The following is a 26,677-nucleotide window of genomic DNA, read 5'->3' on the forward strand; positions in this document are numbered from 1 at the left end:
TCATCAAGACAAAAACAATTTTCTTATTATTGTCTGTACTGTGAAGCTCATTTGTAAGCTAGGAATTTATTCTATTTATTACTTATCCTTGCTTTAAAGAGCTAAGACAAAATGAGAGAGTGAATACAAGCAGAGATAGGAAAAGCATGAATAAATGTTTCTCAGTGTAATATGCAGCTGAGTTATAATGCTGCAAAATTATTGATGGAGGACAAAGAAGAATTTTAAGGGAGTCTTAAAAAAGAAATCCTCAACATAAATATAATTTAAGTCACTGGGAAAAACAATATCCAGTTGTGCATTATGATATTTGTCTAAATATAATATTTTCTTACTAACTTAATTTCTGTTATGTGTTGGAGAAATCTCTGGTATTTCTGCTTTTATGCTTCATAGATGCTTATGCTTATGAATGTATTTATGAAATAAAATCTAAAATTTTGATATATATAGGTAATCCTATGTAAAAGTAATTTCTATAACAGGGGTGCTTTTTTGAGGGGTGATTATTTTACTACTTATGAGACTCGTTGCTTTTTTTTCCTCCTTCCTCTGATATCGTAATAAAACTTATTATATTTGAAAGGACATGGGGGGGGAATAGAAGTAAATATGGCTTTTATTTTCTGGTAAGAAGGAAAAAAAATTAAATTGCTAGCTATTTTAAAGTTAAAACTTATTCAGCATGCGCTTACAGGGGTTGCCCTCTAGTGGTTTTGAGATGCATTTTCTGCTTCATGTTGTGCATGCATTGGGGCTCCCTTTGTGTTACCAAAATCAGCATCTGAGGGGAGGGAGGCACACAGTTTTCATGCATGTGGAACCGTTCTTGGGCCATTTTAAGTATTATGAATTTGGTTAGCAGGAAGGAAAAAAAACAAAACAAAACAAAAACGGAAACAAAAGTTTAGTTCTTATTACAGTCGTAAAGAACAGTCAGGAATATATAATTCTCTCCTGTGGCTATTTTTATGGCATTGGCATTAATTAGTTTAGAAATTCTTAATCTTTTTGCACTTGCTGTTTGATATAGTTTGATCTAGTGGTTGGCAAAACCCTGCCCATGTCCTGGGGGTTGGAGCTTGATGATCTTTAAGGTCCCTTCCAGCCTAAGCCATTGTATGATATTGACCAGAGTTATTTTGTTTGCTACAGTATAAACTGATGATCCTGGATCTTCCAGTGGGTCCTATGTTGCAATGCTATAAACAGTTTTCCCTTTATGGATACTGAATATTCTTCATTAACTCCCATGATCTAGCAAAGATGAGTGAGATTTGACGTGCTGCACTCTTTGGATGGTCAATCCTAGATATTGGCTCTATGCATAATAATGAGTAAATGATTTATAGAGTAGCAGTGTGTACATGATCAGCTCTACAGAAGTTTCGGTATCTTTCGTAACTTAACTTGTGTTAAAATGTTTTTTGGATGCACTCACATTTTATTTTTAATCCTGATATTTTTGTCCAAAATAGTTTAAACTGTTATGTCTGTGTCTATTTTTACAGCAATTACCACCACACGTACGTGTTTGGGATTCTGTAACTCTGAACACGCTACATGTCATTGGAATGGGCTTTTTTGACCGAGCTGTCACTTGCATTGCTTTTTCTAAATCTGTAAGTAGAGTAAAATAATAGTTATATTAAGAACATTTTCCAAACTGGTCTATGAAGCCTTGCAAATTTAGCTTCCATAACAAAATCAATGTCCTATCTTTCTTTCTTGAGCTGCTTCTTCAGAGGAAAAAAGCTTGCAGCCCAGTTGTTTCCAGGACTTTCTGTCATTATTAAAGATAGCAGTATTTCAGCAGTCTCAGAGGTCTACCTTGTGCATACCCTAACGTGGATTTAATTTCTTCAGGGACAGATAGTTGTAGAAATACTTTTGTTTTTCTTTAATCATGTCATTGAGATACTTCTTGTATTAAATAAATTTGAGTTACTCTTTTAGCAGATTTTCCTTTCTCCCAGAAAGACTAACAAAAAAATCTTTACAGTGGCCCATATCTCAGACTTCGGACTTAGAAAATGTGAGTTCCATGTGAGAGACAAAATCTTTTGCTTGAAAGCAGCAAAGGCATATGGTAAAGGACACTGAAGAGTTGAAATCCAGTGGTTAGCCTCATGGCAACATCCTTTAAACTCTAGTCCACCAAGAAGGAAAAAAAAAAAAGATGATCTAGGTGGCATCTAAGTCCTGTATGAAAACATGAGTTTGTAAGCTGTCACACAGAAGTTTAGAAAAGAGTACATGTATATATTGTTGTCTGATTGACTCAATGGCATTTTTATGAAAAGGAGAGGACTAAATGATATTCCACAGGCAAAACGTACATCAGTGAAAGATTCCACAAGTACATGAAACTTATTGATGACAATATTTCATAGGAAATAGAAAAGAATGGAGTGAATTGGGAGAGCTTATTAGCTATGAGGGGTGAAAGAATGCAAATCAAGATCAGGTTTGGAGGATAATGTTTGCTTTATAGTAGAGTATTGCTATTGGCAGATGTCACAAGAAAGTGAGTCTTTAATATGTTTATGCTGTGATTTCACAGTCATAGCTCAGCTTGTTTCAAGCATCACTTCCCATTCTATAGCAGTGTTGCTTTTCTCATTTCAGACAGCCCTGTCTTCAGGCTGCTAATTCCTGTCTGTCTCCTTTTGGTTTATGTTGGCACAATTATTTTTGTAGCTGTGTCTATAGCTGTATAGGGACCTAATCCATCAGGAAAACAACCAAGAAAACTTTTATATAACAAAATGAAATAGAGTTCGTTTGGGTCTCTTTTTCTTTCTTTTTCCTCCAAAACTGATCTGTTCCCTAAACATGCTCACTCAATGATAGCCCAAAGTTTTGTTCTGGCAGCAAAAAGTGGCTGTGCTACGGGTGGCAGGAACAAGACTGTCAGAATTGCTGCCAAAGGAATGCTTCTGTAACCATAGGCTTGCTCTGTTCCAGCAAGCTCAGGTACAAAGCCAACATGGTTAATACCAGCAACAATGTGACAAAAATTCGTATTTGAATGGGTTGGAAAGCAATTAGGTATTACTTGATTATTTATTCTACCCTAGACACAAAGCTAGGAATTAACCCCTCAAAATAAGAAAAAATGATCTGAACAGTACCTTTCTGTATAGCTGCTGCTTGGAAAAAGATGGCAGTGATTATACAGCTGTTACTAGTGAGACCTGTGATGGCGTCATCTCCCCTCAGCCCACGTAGAGTATCAGTTAGATATTCATTAAGTCATCAAGAAAAATGGGTGTAGAGAAGATCTAGCTAATCTGGTGCATGAGGAAAGGCTAAACAAATTAGGGGCATTAAGATTAGAAAGACTGTCGGAAGATATAACTATGAAAAAGACATCTGTCAGAAATAAGTCACTTATTTTCTAGTTTGTTTCCTAATTTTGATCCATTATTCCTATATAATGACTAAAATTGTTCCCTGTATCTACAGTAGATCTGACAAGAAGTAATTGGCCAAGAAACAAACTTAGTATAATCATCAGGAAAAGCCTTCTTAAAGGTGCAGGTGATGATGTGTAGTTTGACTTGGGAAGATCTGTCACTGAATATTTAAAAAGAGAAACCTACCTCATTCCTTACAAAGTCTGATTTTCCGCAGTTTGCGAGTATTCCTCTTCTAGATCCTTTTTAAACTTATTTTTCAAAAATCCAGTGAATAATTTCAGAAAGTTCTCTAGGATAATTAGAAGTTCAACAAACTTGTAAATAAGTTGTTTTCATCTACATGTATTTAATTATTCTGAATGTTTTCTTATATGTTTCTGATGTTTATTGGTGGCTACATTAATGTTCTCCATGTTTTGCATCAGAATGGAGGAAGTAGTCTTTGCTCGGTGGATGATTCCAATGACCATGTGCTTTCGGTATGGGATTGGCAGAAGGAAGAAAAGCTGGCAGATGTCAAGGTGTTGCTATAAGATATTTTGTACTACATTCTTACATGTAGATCAGAATTTTTTGTTATAAAATGTCTTTTATAGAAAACGTATTGTGCCTTGTTAGCACTTTCCATTTAAAAAAATCAAAGAGCATGAGGAAAAGGAATGTTTCTTTTTGCTGTTGATTATCCTAGTACCTTTAAAAAAAAAAAAAAATTGCTGTGTTCATTCTTCAGTTTAGTAGAAAGGCCTACGCCTCAATAGGAAGACAATGTGCCAAAAAGAAACTTCTTAAACTAAATTTCATAAAGAGCTATGTGATATCTGACATAGTTTTGAAGGATTATCTTAGATACTAACTTAAAAACATGAAATCTTTTGACTGTTTTTCTTCAGAATATTCTATTAAAACATCTTAATCTACTCAGATAAATAAGTGGCTGAAAAATTTTTCTTATATCAGGAGTCGATCAATTTATCTAGCTAAAGAATAGTTTCATATTGTTTTGTTTTCTTTGAATTTTAAATTTTGATACAATGTTTTTCTTTTTTCTTTTCAAGTGCTCTAATGAGGCTGTATTTGCTGCAGATTTTCACCCTACTGACACAAATATAATAGTTACTTGTGGAAAATCACATCTTTATTTTTGGACACTAGAAGGGAATTCCCTTATTAAAAAGCAAGGATTATTTGAGGTAAAATATTTATTTAATTTTATGTTTATATTAATGGTACAGTCATATAGAAGTAAGAGTTAATATGCTTTGAAGAAATCAAAACAGCACGATCATGATTAAACTTGAAACTTTATAGAAATTTAGATTGCACTTGTGTTATCATCGGTTATGATGCAATACGTCTTTGGAGTGCAATGTAAAAGCAGCTTGAGCTTCTTTTCTGGGCTGGTAAATGCTGAAATAATTTCCTTGCCCACCGGATGTTTGCATGGATTGTCACTATAATGAAATTTAGGAATGCAGTTACCATTCTGTTCCTTGCATTCCTTTTCATATATTCTTTATAGTGCCTATAAAATAAAATAGTACCTGTAAAATAAGATTACCTTAAAACTCCTTATGCTTACCTGAAGTTGAAAAAAAACAGAAGACCATATGTCTTTTTTAATTATTTTGTCAGATAAAAGACAACCTACCCCCTAGTGCATTTATAAATTATGTGAATATTTCTTTTACCACTGTTCTGCTCAGATATATAGACCTACGTAATACAAATCCAGATGGAGCTGGGTGCTGTTTGGTAAATATCATTTTCATTTCAAGGTCTTGAGAAGGCTTTGTTCTTAAATATAGACTAAGCTTCCCAGCAGCGGCATGCACAAATGAGCAATGTTTGCAGTGACTGCAGATAACTGCAGCAAGGCCAAGTTAACTGCTTGTGGAGTCATTAGTTGCAAGTACTGTCAAGAAAAACTGTGAAACAATGTCAGTTTATGTACTTTGTATAAACTAAGGATGAGATGCCTACATGGCACACTTAAATTTTGTTAGTTCTGTTTTTTCAGTCATTTTTAACTTCAAAACTACTTATACAGATTTTGGCCTCTGTCATGCTTCTATTGTTGCAAATGTAAAACTGGTGATCTTGGTTAGTAACAGCTCATAGTTTGAGGGAGAAAGGAGGTCATGCAAACTAGGAATCAATAAACAGTGTACCTAATGTCCTGAAGCACTACTAGCAAGTGAAGTTTTTGTCCTCTTATACATTTTGCTATTTGTTGCTGTCAGCACCTTAAATACAGGGTCTCAGAGCAACATATACATTACCAAACCTTAGGATTCTTTCAAGAGTTGATTTCTTAAACTTTATACTGCAGCCAAAAATTCTCATAATACTTGGAGTTAAAAATTCTCATAATAAACCCTGCATTTTTAAATACTTAAAGAGTTTGGGATGAGGAAGTAGCTGGGGGATTCACTTCATCTCCAAGCATTCCAGGTCTTGTTTCAGGCCACCTCACTTGGAATACATCCATAACTTGTAGCTGAGTGGTGTCATTTTAGGACACCAGCCTCAACTGATGCATCTTTTGCCTTTGCACATGTTGACTGTTTAGACTGTAGGAATGTTTTTAACTCCTTTGAAGACATCTAAGTAATAGTAGAATTGTATAAGACTAAACTAAATTATTCAAATGCATACAATTAAGATGAATGGGTTGTGTGGTGCTGTGAGTGTATATTTTTCATAACCATGCAGAAACAAGAGAAGCCAAAGTTTGTCCTGTGTGTGACCTTTTCTGAAAATGGTGATACTATTACAGGAGACTCGAGTGGAAACATTTTGGTTTGGGGGAAAGGTAAGAAAAGATTGAAGTTAATAGTGAAAATTTATTATAAAAACCTCTGAATTTTTACTTAAGTGTAATCTCATTTTAAGAAGAATAAATTCTGTTTATCTTGTTCTTTGTAAAAACCAGTCCAGTCTGGATTCTCCTTTACCAGCTCTGCCTGGTATATTATACCTGACTGCTGCAGCACAAAGGTGTATAGAACATGTTCCCTGTGGTCAAATGCTGAATCGCAAAGCTATATTGGTAATTGAGAATTTTAATGACAACAAGAAATGACAGGAAAAGTTACTTTCCTTAATCAAGGTGATAGCAAGAAACACTGTTAACATAATCGATGATCTCAAACTCTTATATCATCAATCTGCATTGCGTTTGCAAAAGTTATGCCTATTGACATGTCCTTTAAAAGAGAACAAATAGGTTTGTTTCCTTAGGATGCTAGGCTAAAATATATGCATGTCTAATTGAATTCTTTGGCTGTATTTCAAAAGAACAGATGAATAGGACTAACTTCTTAAAATACATTTTCTAGTAAGAAAAGACTATTTTAGGCAGGAGAAGGCAATTTCTGCTGGAGGGCAAACAGTAACAACATCCTAAATGTTTACTTAGTATGTGAGGTGCCATGCATAGAAATAAGGAGAATCCCCTAAAGGAGGCCTTATTAGTAAAAGAATAAGGAATATGGACGACAGCTGCTTCTTGTTCACTTTGTGCCTTTTCCCAAGAAATATAAAGTGAAGGACAGACAACCTGGAAGCAACATGGTGAATCAGTTACACAGCTGGACCTTACTCATTTGTTTTTGTAGACTTTTTGCCATCTGGGAACTATTAGCTAATAAACTATTAGTTTTCTCTTTGTGCTTTTGAGCAGTTGGTGTATTATGACAGCATTGTGGATGGAGCTCAGTATTGTTTTTGGACCTCAGCTTCTCTTTTATTCTCCTTATCTTTCTCCTTTAAAGCAAGTACACTTGAACAATGAAATGAAATGAAGTTAAGAAATTGCATAGTCCTTTCTCCTTCCTGCTCTTGGTTATTTTGGACTGACAACAAGCAAGGGAGACAGTGGCAGCTGCTGGCATGGCAGGGTCAGTGCAGTGCTCAGGTGCCAGTTTGCTTTTCTGCCTTGACTGCAAGTGGTCTGTCCTGACCCATGTCCCAGAAGCAAAAGGGAATTTTGTATGCTGCGAGATCTCCTCACCTGTTGTTTTGTTGGGGGTGAAAAAAAAAATTAAAAAAAAAGAAAACCTTTGTTGATTTCTTACCTTAGTACAACTAATTTTCTGTGTTTTTACTGTTTTTCCCTCAGAGCTGAATGTTCAAGGGTGGGCTGCTTCCACCAGTTCTACCAGCTAGAGTAGCCCTAGCACTGGGTATAACAGAAAACATTTGTAACCCACACGTTGTGTCCATAGCTGTGGCTAGAAGCAAACGTGATTCTGTGGCAGACAAAACAATTGTTTCTTCCTAACTTGCATCAGTCCTTCATTTGGGCTGAAGTGCATTTATAAGTAACAGAACAACAAATAATAGTTTCCTTATATTTCATAATTGCAACAATTGTCAAGTTAGAGATATCCAATGTAGTTGGTTTGGAGGTGTTTTCAGACTAAATAGGTACTTGAAGAAACTACATTCACCAATAAAGACATATTGGCTCTCCTGGGACGTGATTCAACACCTTCTGCTAGACCAGAAAAGACTTCTAACCTTGTCTTCAGTACAAGCAAGGTGTCTGATGGCTGTGGGACATCTTTGGAGGATAAAAAGTGGTTACTGTTTCTTTGTTAATAATGTGCATAGTGCTTCATACTTCAGTTCAAATGTGTTGTCAGTTTAACTTCCCAAGGAATGCTTAAGGGAACCCGTTTAACTTTGAATTTAACTAAGAGAACATGAATACTTCTCATTTTTGGAGGGCAAATATATTCTTAAGATGGACTAATGTAGTCTCTTTTGAGTGTATGAGTGTATTGGTGCAACGCTCCGTTCTCACTGTTAGCATTGTTCAGATGTAATCCTTGGCAGATAGAGAAATGGAGGAAAAAAACTAAAGCTTGGGGAAAAAGGAGCTATTAAAATGAGTATTTCACTAGTAGTGTCTCTTCTCCTTATATCCAGGCACAAACAGAATAAGCCATGCAGTTCAAGGGGCGCATGAGGGTGGAATATTCGCACTCTGCATGCTGCGAGACGGCACACTAGTATCAGGAGGCGGAAAAGACCGAAAGTTAATCTCTTGGAATGGAAATTACCAAAAACTTCACAAAACTGAGGTGAAATAGCCTGGATTTAAATGTACTCTGTTGCTCAAAGCGAAATGCAAGCTGATTTTTGAAGAGAGCTTTTGAAATCATTTTCTTTCCTTATGGGTATACATTCTGTGAGAAAACAAATCCATGGTAAAATGTGATATCCTGTGATAATAAGTCTGTGATAGCCTGATAGTCTGTTCACATCATGGTATTCCTTGATATTTTAAATTTTACATTTCCCCTTGCATTTTATATTGGAGACTTGGAGTGAATCTTTCAGAACCTGGAATGTAACTAAAGAAACATACCTTGCAGGTGTGTTGCATACCAGCAATATGAAGCCTGAGTGGAAATGCTTGATCTGATATCATAGTTGCAGTTAAAACATAATCGAGTTAACATTGTGCGAAGGAACGATTTCTCTTTGTAGAAATTTCTGGTTTATTTGTACAAATATAATGTTCCATAGACAAGGATTTTTTGATGCAAGCTGCTATAAATTTGTGGAAATCAAGAATGTATATTCTATCAATTTTTTCTTCTCTGCAGCAACTTAAAATGCATTTGCTAGGCCGTATGCCTTTAAAAAGAGAAGTCATACTTGACAAATCATTTTGTAGTCTGACTTATCTATGTTTGTCTGTTCTGAACACAGATTCCAGAGCAGTTTGGTCCAATAAGAACAGTGGCTGAGGGAAAAGGTGATGTCGTGCTAATAGGAACTACCAGAAATTTTGTCCTACAGGGCACACTGTCGGGAGATTTTTTCCCTATTACGCAGGTAAGCTGTTGCATTTCAAGTCTAAATATGAACCTATTTCATTTATAATTACAGTACTTTTGGCTTGAAATATAACTTAATAGGTTATTAGCATCTGTCCAAAGCAACATAGTTTTCTAATGCGTTAATACATAATTTGCTCACTTTAATCCTGTTTAAACATGCTTAGCTTTGTTGTTATTGTTCTCATTAAAAAAAAAAGTTTTTGTTTGCGTAGGGACACACTGATGAGCTGTGGGGACTTGCAGTCCATTCCTCTAAACCTCAGTTCTTCACTTGTGGACATGACAAACACATTACCCTCTGGGATGCTACCACTCATCGTCCTATCTGGAACAAGATTATAGAGGTATAAGTTTCTAAACACAAGTTTACTCCTTTTACAGCACTTCTCAATTTGAATTTTTAATAAAATTATTGATGTGAAGTATCTCAGTGTTAGCTCAAAGAAGAAAAAATGGGTCTAAAAATTTTTCTGAAAATGGAAGTAGGACTGTTAAAACCAAAGCTTTTAAGCGCTGGATTGTATGGATGTTTGTGCTGTATCATGCTGAGGTGTGTTATTGACTTTCAGTACTTTTTCTTACTAGGAAGCGTTAGGAAGTATTTAAAATTTAAAAGTATTTCTGATTGGGTTTACACTTGCTGTCCTGATAATTGTAAAAATTGAAAAGAAAAATAATTCTTTGGTGTCTTTTTTTTTTTTAGCTTTTATCTGTGTTCTATATTTTACTAGGATTTTTAGTACTTTGGAACTAGGAAATTGCCCGTCCTGGGCTACTGTAGTTGTTTAGAACCTGCTTACTGAGATCCTGCGTCTCAATAATACTTGGATTTTTTTTCTGATAGAGTTAGTAAGTTCTTTGAAATAAACCACTAGTTTAAATTAATGTATACCCATTGCACTAAGCCAGTAAGAGAAGTAATTACAAATTGATAAAAACAGAAATGCATTTACTAAGCTGGCTACAATGTGATACATTTCTAGAATACAGAAAATCAAAGACATAAGAATTATTGTGAGATACATTAGGGGATTTTTTTTGCTCATGCTTTAAAATGATTTTTTCCCAGGTATCAGAAAAAATAAGCTATTTATCTTGAGACTGTCTCCTATAACCTGAGGAGTTCTGGGGCTCGCTCTTTGTAACTGTAGAAACTATTAGAAATGAAATGCCTTATTTACATATGTTTACATGACAAAAAAACCAGTGCAATTCTACTTCAGACTCTGGAATATTATACTATACAGAGTAAAATGTTTTAAAATTGCATATCAAAATAAGAAACCCAGTTTGTGTCCTAGTCTGCAGCTAAACTGCTACTGGCAGATGGTGAAAAAAGTCTGTGGTGTGGGTAGAAGTTAGGTTTCACCCTCTGTGCAGTGATACATACCTCTGTTGAGCAATATTCTTGCTTGTCCATTAGGCAGCAGGTAAACAGCAGCTTTGGTAATTAATTCTGAGGTCAACTCTAATTTAATAAGTTATTTTTGTCTCTTGTTTATGATTTGCTGAAAAGTTGCCTTTGCCAGTGTTATTATTGTGAAATCATTTGACAAGTTATTTTTAGATTAGGTAGTGAAGAAAACAGTAGCCTTGTATAGAGAGAAAAATCTATTGGGTAATATTTCAATCAATTAAAAATGGTAGGTTTTTCCTCTCAAATTTCTACTTAAAAAAAAAGAGAGAGAGAAGCTTACTCTGTTCCTGAAGAAGATAACTAATTCTGTTCTTTGTTATAACTTGGACTGCTAAAAACATGTGTTTCTTTCTGCAACATTTTAGGATCCAGCACAGTCTTCAGGTTTTCATCCTTCAGCAGCTGTCGTTGCAGTAGGGACACTAACTGGAAGGTAAGATGCACAGATATATGCCTTGGGCACCAAAAAACAGCACAATTTTTCCAGCTCATCACATCCATATTTGTGTTTTTGACTTGCAGATGTGTGCATGATATATGTTCATCCTCTGTGGAACTGAATTGGATTTGAGAATGAAATTTATTTGTATTCCTTTAGTGTCAAGAACTCCTAGTCTTGGAGCAGTGCACTGTTTGCTGAGTATTGCATGAACATGGAATGTGGAAATGGTTTCTGCCCTGAGAGTGTGATAATCTCAGATCAGTGCCAGGGGGCAGTTTTTGGCAAGACAGGTGGTCTGGGTTAGCGTCAGATGGTGGATGGGAGGTGCTCTCACAGTACCGGTGACCTGTGCATTAAATGTGTCCACTGTGGCAAAGGAGAGTTGAACGGAGGAGTCTGCAATAAGGAATTAACTTTGCAGATGTGTACAGAGAGCTTGTCTGAGGCTTAGAAGGAAGCAAAAAGGAAATCCCTTAGAAAAAAGAATGTTCATCTGAAAATTTAACAAGTGGTATATTATCTCTGATGCAGTAACATCAAGAAGCTTTAATAAAATTTCAGCAAATGTCCCACTATACTAGACATAGTGTTAAAAATGCATATTAAGAGGCTTCTGCCTGAAGAGTGTAATCTGTAGACAAGGCAGACAAAAAGCAGGGTGGAAAATTGTACCTCCATTTTATGGAAGAGATTGAGCCACTGGTCACATCCTGGATCAGTGTCAGACCCTCGGTTTAACTGTGATTGCACAAGTCATAACAGTGCCTTTGCCATAATTGCATCCTCTCCTTTAATATCACTTGAGGGCAGACTTTGCCATTATTACTAAAAGCAGTTCTGCTTAACTGAAAACATACAAAATGCTTATAGATTGTGAGCCAAGAATATTTGATCATTCACTCCAAAAGTTATATAGTAAGCCTGAAGATTCTTTTCATTAGTTTATCATCAGCACTATACTTTGTCATTAATGCTTTGATGCAAGTATTGAAATGCACCTTTTGTTTGTCCCTTGTACATAGATCCAAAATTAAATTTTAATTAAATAAAAATAAATTAATAAAGCTAATCATAATGTCGAAAAAGAGTGGTCTAGATTCTTTTGTTCTAGGAGTTAATGTGCACATCAGTAGAGTTGTTAATATAGAGTAGAGGAGTCCTAAAGGAGGAGGGTCATTATAGGTGTTTTTTTTTTTTATTCTGATGAAGAGCACAGAGCAAAATAAAATCTGAGGATTGCTATCTGGGTCAATGTCTGATAGTTATTCTGGTTAAAAAACATTGGAAAGAAACTGTCCTGGTAAAGTACAAATAAAACAAAATGAGTAGAAGTTGCTGTTTTTCTTTCACTGGTGTAAAAGTTATGCTATTTTGACAGAACAAAATTTGGTCAAGATTGTAGTGCATTTAAATTTCTTATGGAATGATTTATTAGTGTCTTTCTGTATTTACAACAGGTGGTTTGTGTTTGACACAGAAACAAAAGACTTGGTCACTGTACACACAGATGGAAATGAACAGCTGTCTGTAATGCGTTACTCACCAGGTTCGAGAGCATTTATTTACTAGTTTAAAAAATATAACTTTCTGTTATTAATTGTTTGGGGTTTATTTCTTTTAAGATAATTTCCCACTTGAAATACTTAAAAATAAATATGCAGTGTAACATTGGCCCTGTATGAGTGATGTCTTAATCTCTAGGGCCCGCTGCCTTCACCCTAGCCACTGCATTCGTTCTGCCTTCACTGGGAAGGAGGAAACAACTGCAACTGAACTGTGCAGGTTGTTGCAATCAAGTTAGGTCTAAATGGGCTATTGCTGTTCCCAAAAGTGCCATATGTTTTTAATAGTGATATTTTCTGTATGAACTTGCAGTATTATAACCTTGAAACATGCATCAAATACAACTTAAAAACCAAAATTTTTCAAGATCATTGTTTTACAATATCACGGCCTTTAAGCACAGTTCCTATAGTATAACTTTGCTTCATGGAATAATTACAGTTGAGTGTTGTGTTTTTAGATGGAAATTTCCTGGCAATAGGTTCCCATGACAACTCTATTTATATATATGGCGTAAACGAAAATGGAAGAAAATACACTAGAATTGGCAAATGTTCGGTAAGTAACCTTTTTTTTCCTCTTGATTCAATAACAACATAAGTATGTTTTGTAGAACTATCAATGCGGTCACAGAAGGATATTGTTAGTTCAGTTAATGCTTTATTTTTCTCTTTCTAGGGTCATTCCAGCTTCATTACTCATCTGGATTGGTCTGTTAACTCACAGTATCTTGTGTCTAATTCAGGGGACTATGAAATCCTATACTGTGAGTAAAAATCATATTTAATCATTTTGTATAAAGTTCATGCAGTTTAATTCGGATTTAAAATTTAAATGAGACCATATAGCTGCCAAGATAGACCATATGCTTTAATTCGTCTGCTGCAATCAAAATCCATCTGATTTGAAAATTAAAAATGTTCATAATACTCTTTCTTTATTTCTTTTTTTTTTTTTTGTAGGGATCCCCTCTGCTTGTAAACAAGTAGTGAGTGTTGAAACAACAAGAGATATAGAATGGGCCACGTACACCTGTACTTTAGGATTCCATGTTTTTGGTAAGTATCGTTCCTCTTAGAAGCTTTTATCTTTCTTGTTATTCACAAATACTGTGGGTGCCAGTTTTTTTCTTGTGAAACATGACTATTCATACTTCAGGGGTAAATACAGAACTTCTGTTATGCCATTCTTATTACAATCTGCCCTTTAATCACGGTCCCAGAAAGACCGTGATTAAATATTCTTGCTAGCTGCAAGTATAAATATTAAATTAAGACACAAGTGAGAGGAAAAGAAAAAAATTGCACTCTGCCCTTTCTGTCACACTAGTGCTGCTTCTCATCTCATTCAATTTAAGGTTCCATTTCTATAGAATTGTCAGTTATTTATGTGGCCAATGGGCCAAATCTCTGTCTAGGACCGGTTTCCTTTGCACTAGTTAATGTGCAAACACAAAAGGAATGGCAGACCTATCATTATGTACTTCAGTGTAATTTGATGCCAATTTGACGGAATATGTAACAATTAAATGACATGAAAGAAGTAAAAATGTAACGAAATCATAATGGATTATTTCTTTGGGATTTCTACCTCTCTTGAAGGAGCTGCTTTCTACTGTGGGCTCTAATTTTTTTATTTATTCCACAATGCATGCAGAACTAGACAGATCATTATTAAAACTGAATGCAAGAGCCTTCAAATTCTTGAGTCCTTAAGATAAAATAGGAAGTCATAAAAGATGTTCAAAGAGGAGTCTGTTTTAGTATAAGCAGTAAGCAGAGAAGATTTTTGCCTATGTTTCAGGCAGGATAAATGCATTGATGTGTTTGAAAGCAGCTAGAAAGGACATATTTTTGCAGCCTAAAAGATGGGATGGCAGTAACAATATGCCAGGAAGAAACATTCAGATTTGGTAATGTTTAACTGACAGGCACTGCTTGAATATCACAACAACGCACAGATTTTGTAAGAGGAGCAAGTCTGCATGTTAACACCATGCATTTCTCACATGAGAGATGAAGACCTGTATAAAACTATTAATATGTTCAAGTCCACAGTGCTTGGGGTTGGATTACATCTGACACAAAGTCACAGTCTTTGCATTTAGTGTCAAAGTTTCACATATTGTGAAATGATTCCTTTAGAAAATATTCCTTACTTTCTAAACTGGATTCATGCAAAAAATACAGTACTATTAGAATATGTAGCTGCTTTTGTTGCAAAACAGAGCTGTGTCACACCTCAGAGGAATGTTTTCCCCCCCCCCCTCGCGGCAGATGAACCTTTGGAACAAAATGTTCTACTGGGCAAATGGGGAACCTATGGAAACACTGCAGACATTTTTATTCTTAGTCTTCTATGCAGAATACATTTATTTTCAACTGCGTATTGCTGCTAAAGCAACAAGTGTGAGGGATAAATAAGGGTAGCTGGTAGTGTGAGTAATTATCAAAATTATTATTTTATTAATGTAATAGAAATTATGAGGAGGTCAATGAATAAATAGAATTATCAAGTGGAAGGGTATAAATTATTCAAAAGGGAAATGTGATACAAAAAGAACACAGTGCCACATATACTGAGGATTCATAGATATATAGTTAGGTTCAGACTGGGGATGTACAAAGATAACACTTAATAATTATAGGTGAATGAAAAAAAGAATTTTAATGAGGACGGGGTTGCCCATTCTTATAGAAAGATAAGTGATTAGATTTATTTTAATATGGAGCAGAATCAGGGAAGGTACAGGAACTGCTCAGGATGTGAAATTTTAACAATTCCAGTGTCTTTTGTGAAAGGAATTGCAGTACAATGGCTACCCAGCAAGTTCTCCAAATTATTTTTGTTGGGAAAACAGATGAGGACTTAGAGGGGAGTTTATTCCAGGGGGGATTCAATTGAGGTGGAAAGAACTTACTGAGAGTGTTAACGCATCCTGTGTAGGAATGACTGGAATCAGGGAGGTTGTACAGGAAGGAAAAAGAGCTTTCATTTTGTTAAATGAAATTAATGTACTTCAGAGAGGCAAACTGCATAAATTCAAAGTTCTAATTGGGAAGATCTGAAGCTGGAGAACAGGAGTTGGGGAAGTGTGGTAATTTCTAAAATGCTCTGATGCTTGGAAACTCTGCTAGCCCAGAGGAAAGAGAAATGGCAGCAAGACAGAAACTTGATTAAACTGTTTTAAGCTGGTTAAACCTAGAAGGAATAGGAATGCTGAAAGTAGAAAGTGTTGGAGTACCAATCCAGTATAAATTTATAGTCGTGTCATGTACAGTAATAACCGAAGAAACAACGAGTATTGAGATGCTGCATGGTGAGGAGGAAGAGGACAGTTGATACTGTGAAAGCTGAAGTGTTAAGACCTTCTTCTTTTATGCGTCTTAATTAGAAGACCTTCTACAACCTGATGGCTAACCCACTTAGTATCAGTTAGACCTTTGGGTAGGGAGGAATACATTTCAAAATGTTTAGGAATTAGGTATTTTTCCAAGTATCAGACTGTGACAAACTTTGTTGTATCTCTAGAAACAACTGGTAAGCATAATCTCAAGACCGTCAGTAGTGGTTTTCAGGACCTCACTAAGAAGAAGAAAGGAAATGGAAAATAACAGACATAATATCTGTGGATCCATATACTTCAGAGCCCATGTGGAGAGGATAAAGTGCCAAGTTAGTGGCTTGAAAAATAAACTGAAGAATTTTATGAATTATAAATTGGAAGCAAGTCTAGTAGTGTTGGAGGTCACTGTATCCTTCAGTACATTATGGCCTCTGAGCAGCCAATATGAAGAGTTTTTAAATTTTTGCCAGGATTGACCCCCTGGCCATAGGAGAAGCAACCATGTCATCTAGGACAAGAGGTGTTTAGGATATTGGTTGTTCAGTAACTGCTGGTTGACTGAAAGTAGGGATATTTTCTCACTCAAGTAGAGCTATGTTAAAATCACAGATAAGCATACACAGCATTCACAGTTCATCATAATCAAGGCAAGATGGAAAATGAACATTGACCTGCTGAACACCTGTCTTGAAGTATGGAAACAGGTCAGTCAGCCTGGAAGTGTTTAGGGATGATTCAACTGAAAATCAGCACCATGTAAGGAAATGTGTTCATTGCGGGATATCTTAGTGATGCAAACACACGTAAAGGACAAAAGACCATAAAAGGCTTCATGATCTGTATGCTCTTGCAAAGAGCACCTGGGGCTGCTGGACACACAACCCTAGGCCTTAGGCCATACTGCATGTTTGTTTTGGCTCAGTTTTAGAAAATTCAGTTTTTGAGGGTGAAGGACAGGAACAGAAGAAATATTAGGTGCTGTGAAAAAACTCCAAAACATTGCAAGCAAAGAGAGATGAGACTGGTTGGGTTCAAAAATGTCTGGAAGGCTGTACAATGAATTTTACTTTAGAATATATTTATTAATAGCATGGATGATAAGTGTTTATAATTTGTAGATGGCACGAAGTGAAGCTGCAGGATTAGCAAATTGACAAACAGAGAAATGGTATGAAAAAATAAGGCAATTCTATAGAGACAAAAGAAGGTTGTAAGCCTGAACAGCATAACCTGGTTGTACAAATACAGAATAGAGGCTAACAGGCAAAAGAGCAGTTCTGTGCAGAAAAATTACTCTTGCATGCAAACTGAACATGACTCAACACTATCACACTGTTATTAAAAAAGGCAGATGCGTTAGAGGGATATGTAATGAAAAGAATGCCACGCGAAATGTGAAATAATCATCCATTTATCTGCATCTGCTTCAGTAACAGCTGGAATACTGCTTCTGGCTTTTGTGTATTGGACACAACAGATAATGTAGCCAAGTGCTGACAAACAGGAATAATTACATCTATATATTGTTCTGTAAGAAGAGATGTAATAAATGAATTTATGAAAAGAGAAGAAGAAAAGAGGGTGGCATCAGTCTTCGAACGAGAGAATGGATGATGTCTCTTTTGTCGTGTCTGCAGAGGATGGGGGAAAAAAGCTGGGCTAATTTTTTAGCAAAGACGGTTAACTTATGTACTAGAAAAAAACAGTGTGGCACTGAAATCAGTTTGAAAGAGCTCAGAATCTCAAAGAAAAACAAACAAAACTGATATAATTCTTCCCTTATTTTGAAATGGCAATCCTGTTCTTTAAACCATTTATTTTAGGGGTGCCCAGCTTATCATACTAACATCTTGAGATAACTCCTGTCTGCATTTCAGCCTGCTTTCTGTCAAGGCAGTTATTTAAAACAGCTTTTCTGTGTCTCTACATTCTATGTAGCATTCATGAGTAGCAATTACTGCATTTCTTCTTTGCACATTCATTCTCTTTCTTCCCTGCCTCTTATTTTAATATCCCTGGTCTAGCAAAGAGATGTTTCCACACAGGTCAGAATAGTGAGTGAATGGCAGTCCACAAATCAATACTCTGTTTCATTGTACTTACAGTAATGTGCAACTTCTTAAACATCACTTGCATAAAGACATGATGAAATCACTTCCTCTTAGTGCTTTTTTTTTTTTTTTTTTTTTTTCTTCTGTGGAGGGATGCTAAGATTATACTTGGGAAGAACTGTGTGCAGATCGAGGCTAGTTGGTTTAGCAACTGTTCCACTGTAGGGGGATAGGTTCCCATTTTGATGGCCACATAGAGGAAGCTGAGTGTGCCTGCTCTGCCATGGGGGTCCTTCAGAAAGGGGTTAGGAAAAGCACCAGGGTACAGCAGGTGTCTCATTGTGAAGCATAATGACAGTGAAGGAAGAGCATGCACACAAGTAGTAGGGCTTCACAGGGACATTGCAGTGATATATATATATATTTTTTTTGACACAAGAACAGTCATTGAAAGTCATCATGCCAAGAAATAGCTTTCTTTTTTTCCTCAAATCACATTGACAGAACATATATTATACCTAATTATGTCAGCGGCCTCTGAAAGTCAGGCATCATTTACGCATAGAAGGGATTGGATTAAGTACGAGTTATGAAGATCATCAAAAAAGACACATAACTGCCTACAAAAAGGCTGAAATCTCTATAGCCAATGGGATTTTATTGCAATTTCAGTAAGCAAGTGTTCGGAAGCTTTAAAGACTTTGAAGCAAAAATTTTGTCCTTGCAGTGGGGTGTCCATAGTTGAATTTTAGAGCAGCAGTTTGTGCAAGGACAGCAAGGAGGAGAGTATGTGAGGAAGAATAATTACTTTTTATGTTAGAAATTATATCTAAAGAAAAGCATTTAACATTTTGGAGCAGTCTGTTTCTTTTTGAGGAATTCATTAGTTATTAAATGACATTTAAAACCATACAATTTCTTGTGCCATAAGTCACAGGCTTGAGTAATATGAAGAAAGTGCATTAAGTCGTCCATGGGAAGTTATTAAGGATGTAGTAATATGAAGAAATGTTTACCACATCTGTTAATAAGCAGAAGGGAAAACAAAAGCAATGATGTGTTATTTGTTACATAAGCATACCAAGATTCTTTTAGGCTCAGAGACATGTCCTTGATTCAGCAAAAATCTTTTTTTTTCTTGTAGAGTGAAAAGCACTTTGCTGACTAGAGAAATTAAAATATTTGTGTACTTGATTTCCTATTATTAGAATGTGCTCTTTTGCCGCTTCTGAAAGATGCGTGCTAACTCAATTGCAGTTACTTTTATCGTTTTTCTCTTTTAAACAAGTAACCCTTTGTCAATATTTAAACAAAAACTTCAGCTGTCACTTCTATTTTCGTTATAGAAGCGCTTAATTAGTCCCTCCATGTTTCAGGTGTATGGCCTGAAGGTTCGGATGGAACAGATATCAACGCTGTTTGTCGATCACACGGGAGAAAGCTGCTGTCAACAGGGGATGATTTTGGCAAAGTACATCTCTTCTCATATCCATGTTCGCAATTTAGGGTAAGGAATTTCAAAACAATTCACTTTTGTAACCTAGAGAAATACATGAAGTGTTGTTTTCTTATTTACAAATGAAAAAGGAAGTGTAAGGTTACGTATATACCAAAGAAATCTACTTAAGCCTGAGACTAACATTGAATTTTACTTTAATATTGAAGTACTTTAAGTGTGATAGGATGCCTCGGTTTCATTGTAGCTTGAATGTTATGATGATATGTTTTTATGCCACTTTACATTCTCACTTGTGGTGTTTCCCAGGCTCCCAGCCATGTGTATGGTGGACATAGCAGTCACGTAACTAACGTAGACTTTCTCTGTGAAGATACCCATCTCATCTCCACAGGAGGAAAAGACACAAGTATTATGCAGTGGCGAGTCATATAGAGGAAACGTCAGTGTGAACACACACAGTTGAGTCGACCATGCACAGAACTTATGTATAAACTGTATATTTAAAACTTAACAGTATGTTTGCAGTTTAGCCTGGTCACTGTGATTTTTTGTTTAAAAAATTCTTACAAACCTCAGGAAAATTAAGCCCTGTGCTGGTTACTTTACTCAGTTTAGTGATTTTTTTTCATTGTTGTCACACCTGAAGAATGAGTGTTTTTCTTTTGTGTACAGTATACAATGCAGTACAATTTAATATAAAAATGTGGCTTGACAGTTTGCAATCCAGTGGTATCAGCGGAATGTGACTATCTTAAATGTTGTCTATAAACACTGCTAAAATGGTCACAAAAATGCCTTTCAAAAACTGTACATATGTGCTTACTTGTTTCACTATCTACACTTTGTACTGTATATCTACTTATTTAGAAAAATCTTTGGCAATGTCAAGGTACTGAATTGCTTCTGACAGAGGATGATGAATTGATACAAAAAGTATAAAGAAGATGCAAACAGTATAGCGTTCTTGATCTGCAAATATGAATGCTGGTAAACGTACGTTCTCTTGGGAGTAGCACGCTTTGAGTACCACCTGTGAAGAGTTATGTTCCCTTTCAGATGATTGAAGCAGCGGGTTGTGTCCTGGTTTGAGCTGACTATCTCAGCAGGGTTTACAGATGGCCTTGTGGTTCATGTATTCCGGAGAAGTTTCAATTAAAAATCTTTTTTTTGTATATGACAAATTTCTTTTTGCAAATGAAACACAAAAAGCTTGACCACATCCCCATTATCAGTTGATATATTTAACTAATATGTATATTAATCAGCATGATGCTATATTGTACATGTATAAGATTTTAGCAGTTCATAACAAATGGTAAGGCAATCCAGCTTTACTTTTTTATGCTTATGGATATTGTATATTTGTATTTTAAGACCAAGTAGACCAAGTCTAAAGATATCTTTTTAAGTGTACCATAAACCTGCATAGGGTAAAGGAAGTCTTCAAACCTACATGAAATATTAATGTGTAACTTCTGGCCCCTGTGTTTTGTGCATGGATGGATATTTATAGTACGAAATAAGATTGTGTTTTGCAATGAAGTAATAGTGGAGGTGGTATAAAATGGTTAAGAAGGCCTTATCAATGGTGATTGTGACACAGATTGAAATGTATTGTTTACTTTGAGGAATGTATCTGAAGAATTTTAAGAGAGAGGAGTCTTTAGTGGACTCGAAAAAGATATTAAAATTTTGCTTGTAATGGACAGTACGCGTTAATTCTCTGAACTCTAAAGCACTGGTTGTTTAGAGTGATTGAAATGAAATGGAATCAATAAATTTTGAAACTTTTTTTTATTACATCTCCAACCTCCTACACTGAAAGTGCAGGACACCAATAAACGTATAAAAGTGAATTTTCTCTGTATTCTTACTGTGTAGTACAATGTATTTGCTTTGACATTAAATACTAGAAGAGAAGAGACAGGCTTTTACCTAATGATACACATTTGTGAGTGTGAGATTGGAGTAGCTTCTGAAAATGTTTGCGAATGAAATGTGAATTTTGTGATACATAATTTCATGCATTAGCATGACTCTGAGAATGTGAACTCCAATCATGGAGGGTGAAGCTCTGCTTCCACAGAAGGGGAGAAGTACATACTGCTTGCTTTCACCTACAGACTTCCTTGGCTCTGCCTGCTCGTACGTACCATTTATTTCTCAGTGCTTGACTGGGGGAGGAATATTGTTCCACTCCATGGGGTGATGTTTGCAGCAAGAACTCCGGACACTTCTCTGTGTTAGGAACCTGTCCTCAGGTAAGACTGCAGCCATAATTTCTGTCATTTTAGACTTACGTTATTTAGCGCTGTCACTGAAGGAAGAGGTCTTACTCCCAGCTTCTTATTCCCACCCCACGCAGAAGTACAAGAGTTAATGGAGCTATACATTAGCTCCGTTAGGAGAATTATAAAACAGCAAAAGTGTTTCCTCACTTGTCTCCTCAAGTTTAGCTATGTGGCTGTATGAATGCTTGTACCGAGGCAGAGGAAGCTGCAATGTGAAAAAGGAAGTAACGTGGACAGAGTAGTAGTGGAGCAGCTAATTTTGGTGGCAGTATCCATCTCCCACTGTTTGACATCTTTGAAATTAAGGCATATTTCTGCTCTTCCTAATGTTAATCCCGTCCAAAGAAGCCATAATACTCAAATGCCACGTTTTGTCTAGATAGCTAGTTGATTTTCACCATACCTCATGCTTATTAATAGTTTTGCTTTAGCACATGGGATCCTTTCAGGTTTTTTTTTTGCTTTCAGAATTGTAGGTGTCTTGTTGTTACTTGCAACAGAGAAAACAAGAGCTGCCAATTGGGTTGGCTGTTCCTTTTTCATCTCTCTTCTGCTGTGTTCCTCTCTGGCTGTATTTGGGATCCCCTTCTTCACTTTAAGCTATTATTCCTTAGAAGAAACAGCTGAGTTTATCCCTAGGGTTACTGATCAAAGGGGATTATCAACAGTCCTATCCCATATGAGTTCCTGCTGCTCCTCTGTTTCTAACTTACACTGTTCAATATCTCTTTGTTCCTCTATGAAAACAAGATAAATATATTAGCAGAACTGGCAAATGGTGAGTAACTTTTTGAGCCAAATATCCCTTTGATGACTGTTAAAGTCATTTGCCTTTCATTATCCAGGAAATTCTACACAATTTAACCATTGTTATGTATAATCTTCAGCTCTCTCCTGTTCTACCCTTGTTCTTCAGTTCTTGCATTTATTTGTTTTCTCAGGAATGTCCTTTTTTCCCCTCTAAAAATAGAAGGAGGGGAAAGAAAGGGTTTATCTCTCAACTTATTTCAATCTGTCAGCAGCAATTAGGACTCTTATACCTATATTCCTTCATGTGATGCTGTTTGTGCTGCAGTTGTCTTTTTCTGCCTTTCCTTACAGCTCAAGGATAGCTCTCAAGCTTGGACGTATGGCTGGGCTTTGAATCCTTCTATGCCTCCAAACTTCACTGAAGCAGGTTTAGCATTGCTTAAAAAAGAGATTGATCCCCATTGCTGTCACCTGTCAAGCATTCAGCTTGTCCCTTCCAGCTTTCTTAGGTTTCAGTTCCTGTCTCCTGCTTCTCTTCTCCCCATTTCTAGCATTGCTCTTCTGTGACTTCGGCTCCCAGGGCACATCCATCTTAGTTAGACCTTGCCTGCACATTTTGCTCCTTAACTGCTTAGAAAACCAGTGGCCTCTCTGGTCATTTTGGGGCTGTTCCTGGTTTCCTATTGTATCCTTATTTATGCTGCTTCGTTGACTCAAAATCATCAACATCTGTGACTTTGCATCTACTTTTAGCTCCTACCTCCCCACCCTCCTTTTTTTTGGTTTGTTGGTGTAAAACTGCCACATTTGCCCTAAATGAGGATCTTGTATAGTCCTGAGTGTGACGATTTTTGGCATTACCTATTGGAGCTGATGATAGCTATTCACTCAGTTTTAAACTATTCAGAAAGTAATACATATGCTTTCAGAAGTCTTTCCTCCCCCTGGTGTGCTCTTATAAGCCAAGCGTAGAAACAGTCTGGTTTTTAGAATTGCCCATTTTCAAGTAGAGGCATTTCATGGTTTTGTTTATCTCCTGTGACTGTTTTCAGATATTTTATTCCTGAAGGGCATATGTTATAGCAAAACTACAGCCTACTGCACAGTTCTACTTAATTATATGTTTTACTTGAATTATTACCTGAACATTACTAATATATTGATGGTAGTGCTGAGGTTTGACAAATTAAAATCCAGCAAGTGTTGATTTTCTGCAGAAGAGCTCTATAGAAATCAGTTGCTGTATTAAACAAACCAAACAAAGAAAAACCCCAACACATACAGAAGATATAGATGTGAGAGAAAACATATAACTTTCTATGCTAGTGAATTAAAAAATGCATATTTCAAATGATAAAATACCATGAAGAAAATGTTGGGTTTTTTTAAACTATTTTAATTAGTACAAGGTTGTAATTCCTATATGAAAAGCTTGAATTAAATTTGTTCTTCAAAAGAATTAAATTTAGAATATGTTTTTTCTTCACAATTATTAATGTGACAAGAGTTCGTAAGAGAGACCAGAGACTTATTCTTGCTAAGGCTGGCACTTCTTGTTTCTTCAAGCTCTGCTCAGAGAAGCAGGAGCTCTTGTGTTTTCTCCTGCATCCCTGGAACCAGCACTGTTGACAGATCACTCATCTGCATCCTCAGAATTTCTACAGATGGCAGGGAAAATGTCACTTTAATTACTAGTGAAAAGACCAGACTTGTGAGAAGCCTAAATAGCAGTCTTTTCCTCCCATTACTGGCCTGGATCCCTCACTGTGCTGGAGCAGCATCGTCCTTTCCACGCTGCTCTCCTTGCCGTGGGCTGCCCTGCGGAAGAGATGCCCCAAGGCAGATCCCCGCATAGCCCCAAAGGTGGGAAGTAAGGAACCAGTTCCTGAGACTGAGGACAACCTAAATAGGGTCTGTCTGCTTCTGGATGAACGTAGTTGACTGCTGGGTGAGTAAGAACGTTAACGGTTCATGTTCTTGTTGAGAGGGATTTATGTTTCTCCTTAGTCATGCAGTTCTGCTGCAATTTCATTTTCCCTAATGGAACGACTTTCTTTAAATAAATATAGAATGTGATAATTTACATTACATTGAGGTATTGAGGGCAGCTTGGAGAGAACTCCCATCTAGCACTAAATTTGGTAGACCTGTTCTCATTTGTGCTAGCGACGGCTCGTTTCTAAAAGCCACCTGGGGGACCTTCGTCAGCCAGGATGTTTCACAGCACTGTGAGTTCTTGCTCTCCTGCCAGATGTGGAAGCACAAGCAGGTATCTCCTTTTGGCAGAGCACTGCGATACTGTCAATGGCACTGGAGGCCATAGGTGCTTCCTTTGGACCTCGTATTTTGTCTGTTTATGAAAGTTCCATGTCATATGTACTCCATGAAAATTGGTTTTTCCCCACCAGCTCCACCATCCTGCGTTAGCAGGTTTGTTTTTACCACATTTTGGCTCTCTACAAACTAACTTAGACAGTTCCATTCATTCATAGTGGACATATCTGCACCTCAAGGTGCTGAGGCTATGGCCATGGGAATTGCTCCCTGCTCTCCGTGTGCCTGTGCAAGTGAATGGGTTTTTGGCAGTAGCCTCTAAGAGGTGAACATTTGTGAAACCTGACCTGTGGAATTACCTGGAGTAAACATTTAGCCAGAAGGAAGGAACGTCAGCTGTTCTGTGGAATCTGGTTATCAGCACTGAATGTGCTAAGTTTGCTCTAGATTCCAGGCTGCAGGCTGAAGAAATCTCCTTCAGGCTGTGCTGTCATCGGGCATAGGAAGCAAAAATTAACAGGCTGGATCAGTTTTGCAGCCATGTTAGGTGGTTTTGTCATTGCCCTTGTGCTTCTGAGATATGTTAAAGAGGGAAGTGCCTGCTGGAGGCAGCTTGAAGAGAACACTTTTCTCTGCAAAATCAATCACCTTAGCTGTTCATTCTGGATTCAGTTTCTCAATAAGATAAATGTCAACATTGCAGGGCTCCTTCCTTCCTGCCCAACTTCTCCTTTTCAGCAACTTCCATTGACATCATAATTCTGAATTTATGACATCAGTGCGTAACTACAGGGGAATTGGTTATGCCAGAGATTCAAAGTGCTTTGGCTGCGTGACAGCACCTGAAGAGAACAGAAGCTGACAGCAGGTTACTGTAAGTGAGAAGCCCTCCAGCATTTCCCATGCACATGGCTCCCCAACAGCAGAGATGTGGCCACACGCAGGCAGCAGCCCATAGCCCTGATAGTTACTGACTTGGCAGCTGAGATCCTGCTTTGAGGTGAGGACACTGCTGCCTCTACCTTAAAAGTTCAGGCCCAAACAATCTTGACCTTCCGAGGGCGGGGCCAACAGGGTTTTAATGATGAAAAACAAACAAAATGATACCGCTACTTGCTGGGTTCGGCAAGGGTGCAGACAGTCCCCGTACAGCACTACAATGTCCCCTAACGCAAAAGAAGCCTTATCAAAACTCAGGCTTTGGAAATACTCCAGTGGGGCTAAACCATGAGCTGAGGTCGTATTTCTTCACGGTAGCTGAAGTGATTTGTTAAAAGGAAAGCTGGAGTTGTCAGGGTTGTTTATATGTTCCATTCCTGCCCTTCTGCCCTTGCTGGTATGAAAGCACATCTCTGGAATTGCTGCTGGGGTGGCTGGATGCTGTTTTCTCAGGGCACCATACGTACTGCGTGGTCCTTGGGAACATTCCTAATGGTTTGGCTTTTGCACCCTGGGCGCCTGCATGCAGGTGGGTCACTGGTGCCTTTGCTTTAAGCTCTGTGGAAAAGCTCTCAAGGAAGATGACAGTTGGCCTCGAGCAGATAGCTAACACCAGAGCACAGCCCCAGGGATCCTGCATAGCTGAGCTCCTACCAGCTTCCTGGAAGGCTGCAGCTTTCTTCACAAGCCCTTTTAGTGATTGTAAAACACTCTCCTGAGGCTCAGCTGGAAAAATAAAAGTGCCGGTGGGCTCTTCCCCCTTTCTGAGAAATGTAGGGGCCAGGTGATGGCCCTGAGAGTGCACTTGGCCCCATCCTCTCCTAATCTCCCACCTTCATTTGAGGAAGTGTAACTAAAACATAAAATGGAA

The 26,677-nt window shown here is 37.1% G+C and overlaps 2 protein-coding genes across 9 annotated transcripts in view; both read left to right on the forward strand.

Moving 5' to 3' along the window:
- The window catches only part of EML1 (echinoderm microtubule associated protein like 1), a 118,978-nt gene extending 97,570 nt beyond the window's left edge, over positions 1-21,408 (forward strand). For all 8 annotated transcript variants that reach the window (XM_021402063.1, XM_021402060.1, XM_021402061.1 and 5 more), the window contains 14 exons: positions 1,512-1,622; positions 3,848-3,943; positions 4,478-4,612; positions 6,135-6,234; positions 8,355-8,509; positions 9,144-9,269; positions 9,487-9,618; positions 11,057-11,124; positions 12,591-12,679; positions 13,157-13,254; positions 13,375-13,462; positions 13,659-13,754; positions 19,470-19,600; positions 19,859-21,408. In XM_021402063.1, the coding sequence (XP_021257738.1) occupies positions 1,512-1,622; positions 3,848-3,943; positions 4,478-4,612; positions 6,135-6,234; positions 8,355-8,509; positions 9,144-9,269; positions 9,487-9,618; positions 11,057-11,124; positions 12,591-12,679; positions 13,157-13,254; positions 13,375-13,462; positions 13,659-13,754; positions 19,470-19,600; positions 19,859-19,984 (1,551 nt within the window). In that variant the 3' untranslated portion in view covers positions 19,985-21,408. The remainder of the gene's footprint in view (positions 1-1,511; positions 1,623-3,847; positions 3,944-4,477; positions 4,613-6,134; positions 6,235-8,354; positions 8,510-9,143; positions 9,270-9,486; positions 9,619-11,056; positions 11,125-12,590; positions 12,680-13,156; positions 13,255-13,374; positions 13,463-13,658; positions 13,755-19,469; positions 19,601-19,858) is intronic.
- Positions 25,684-26,677, forward strand: part of EVL (Enah/Vasp-like) — a 135,610-nt gene continuing 134,616 nt past the window's right edge. The window contains exon 1 of the mRNA XM_021402224.1: positions 25,684-25,741. The gene's annotated coding sequence lies outside the window, so the exon portion shown is untranslated. The remainder of the gene's footprint in view (positions 25,742-26,677) is intronic.

This window comes from Numida meleagris, chromosome 6 (genome assembly GCF_002078875.1).
Source record: "Numida meleagris isolate 19003 breed g44 Domestic line chromosome 6, NumMel1.0, whole genome shotgun sequence".
Lineage (NCBI taxonomy): Eukaryota > Metazoa > Chordata > Aves > Galliformes > Numididae > Numida > Numida meleagris.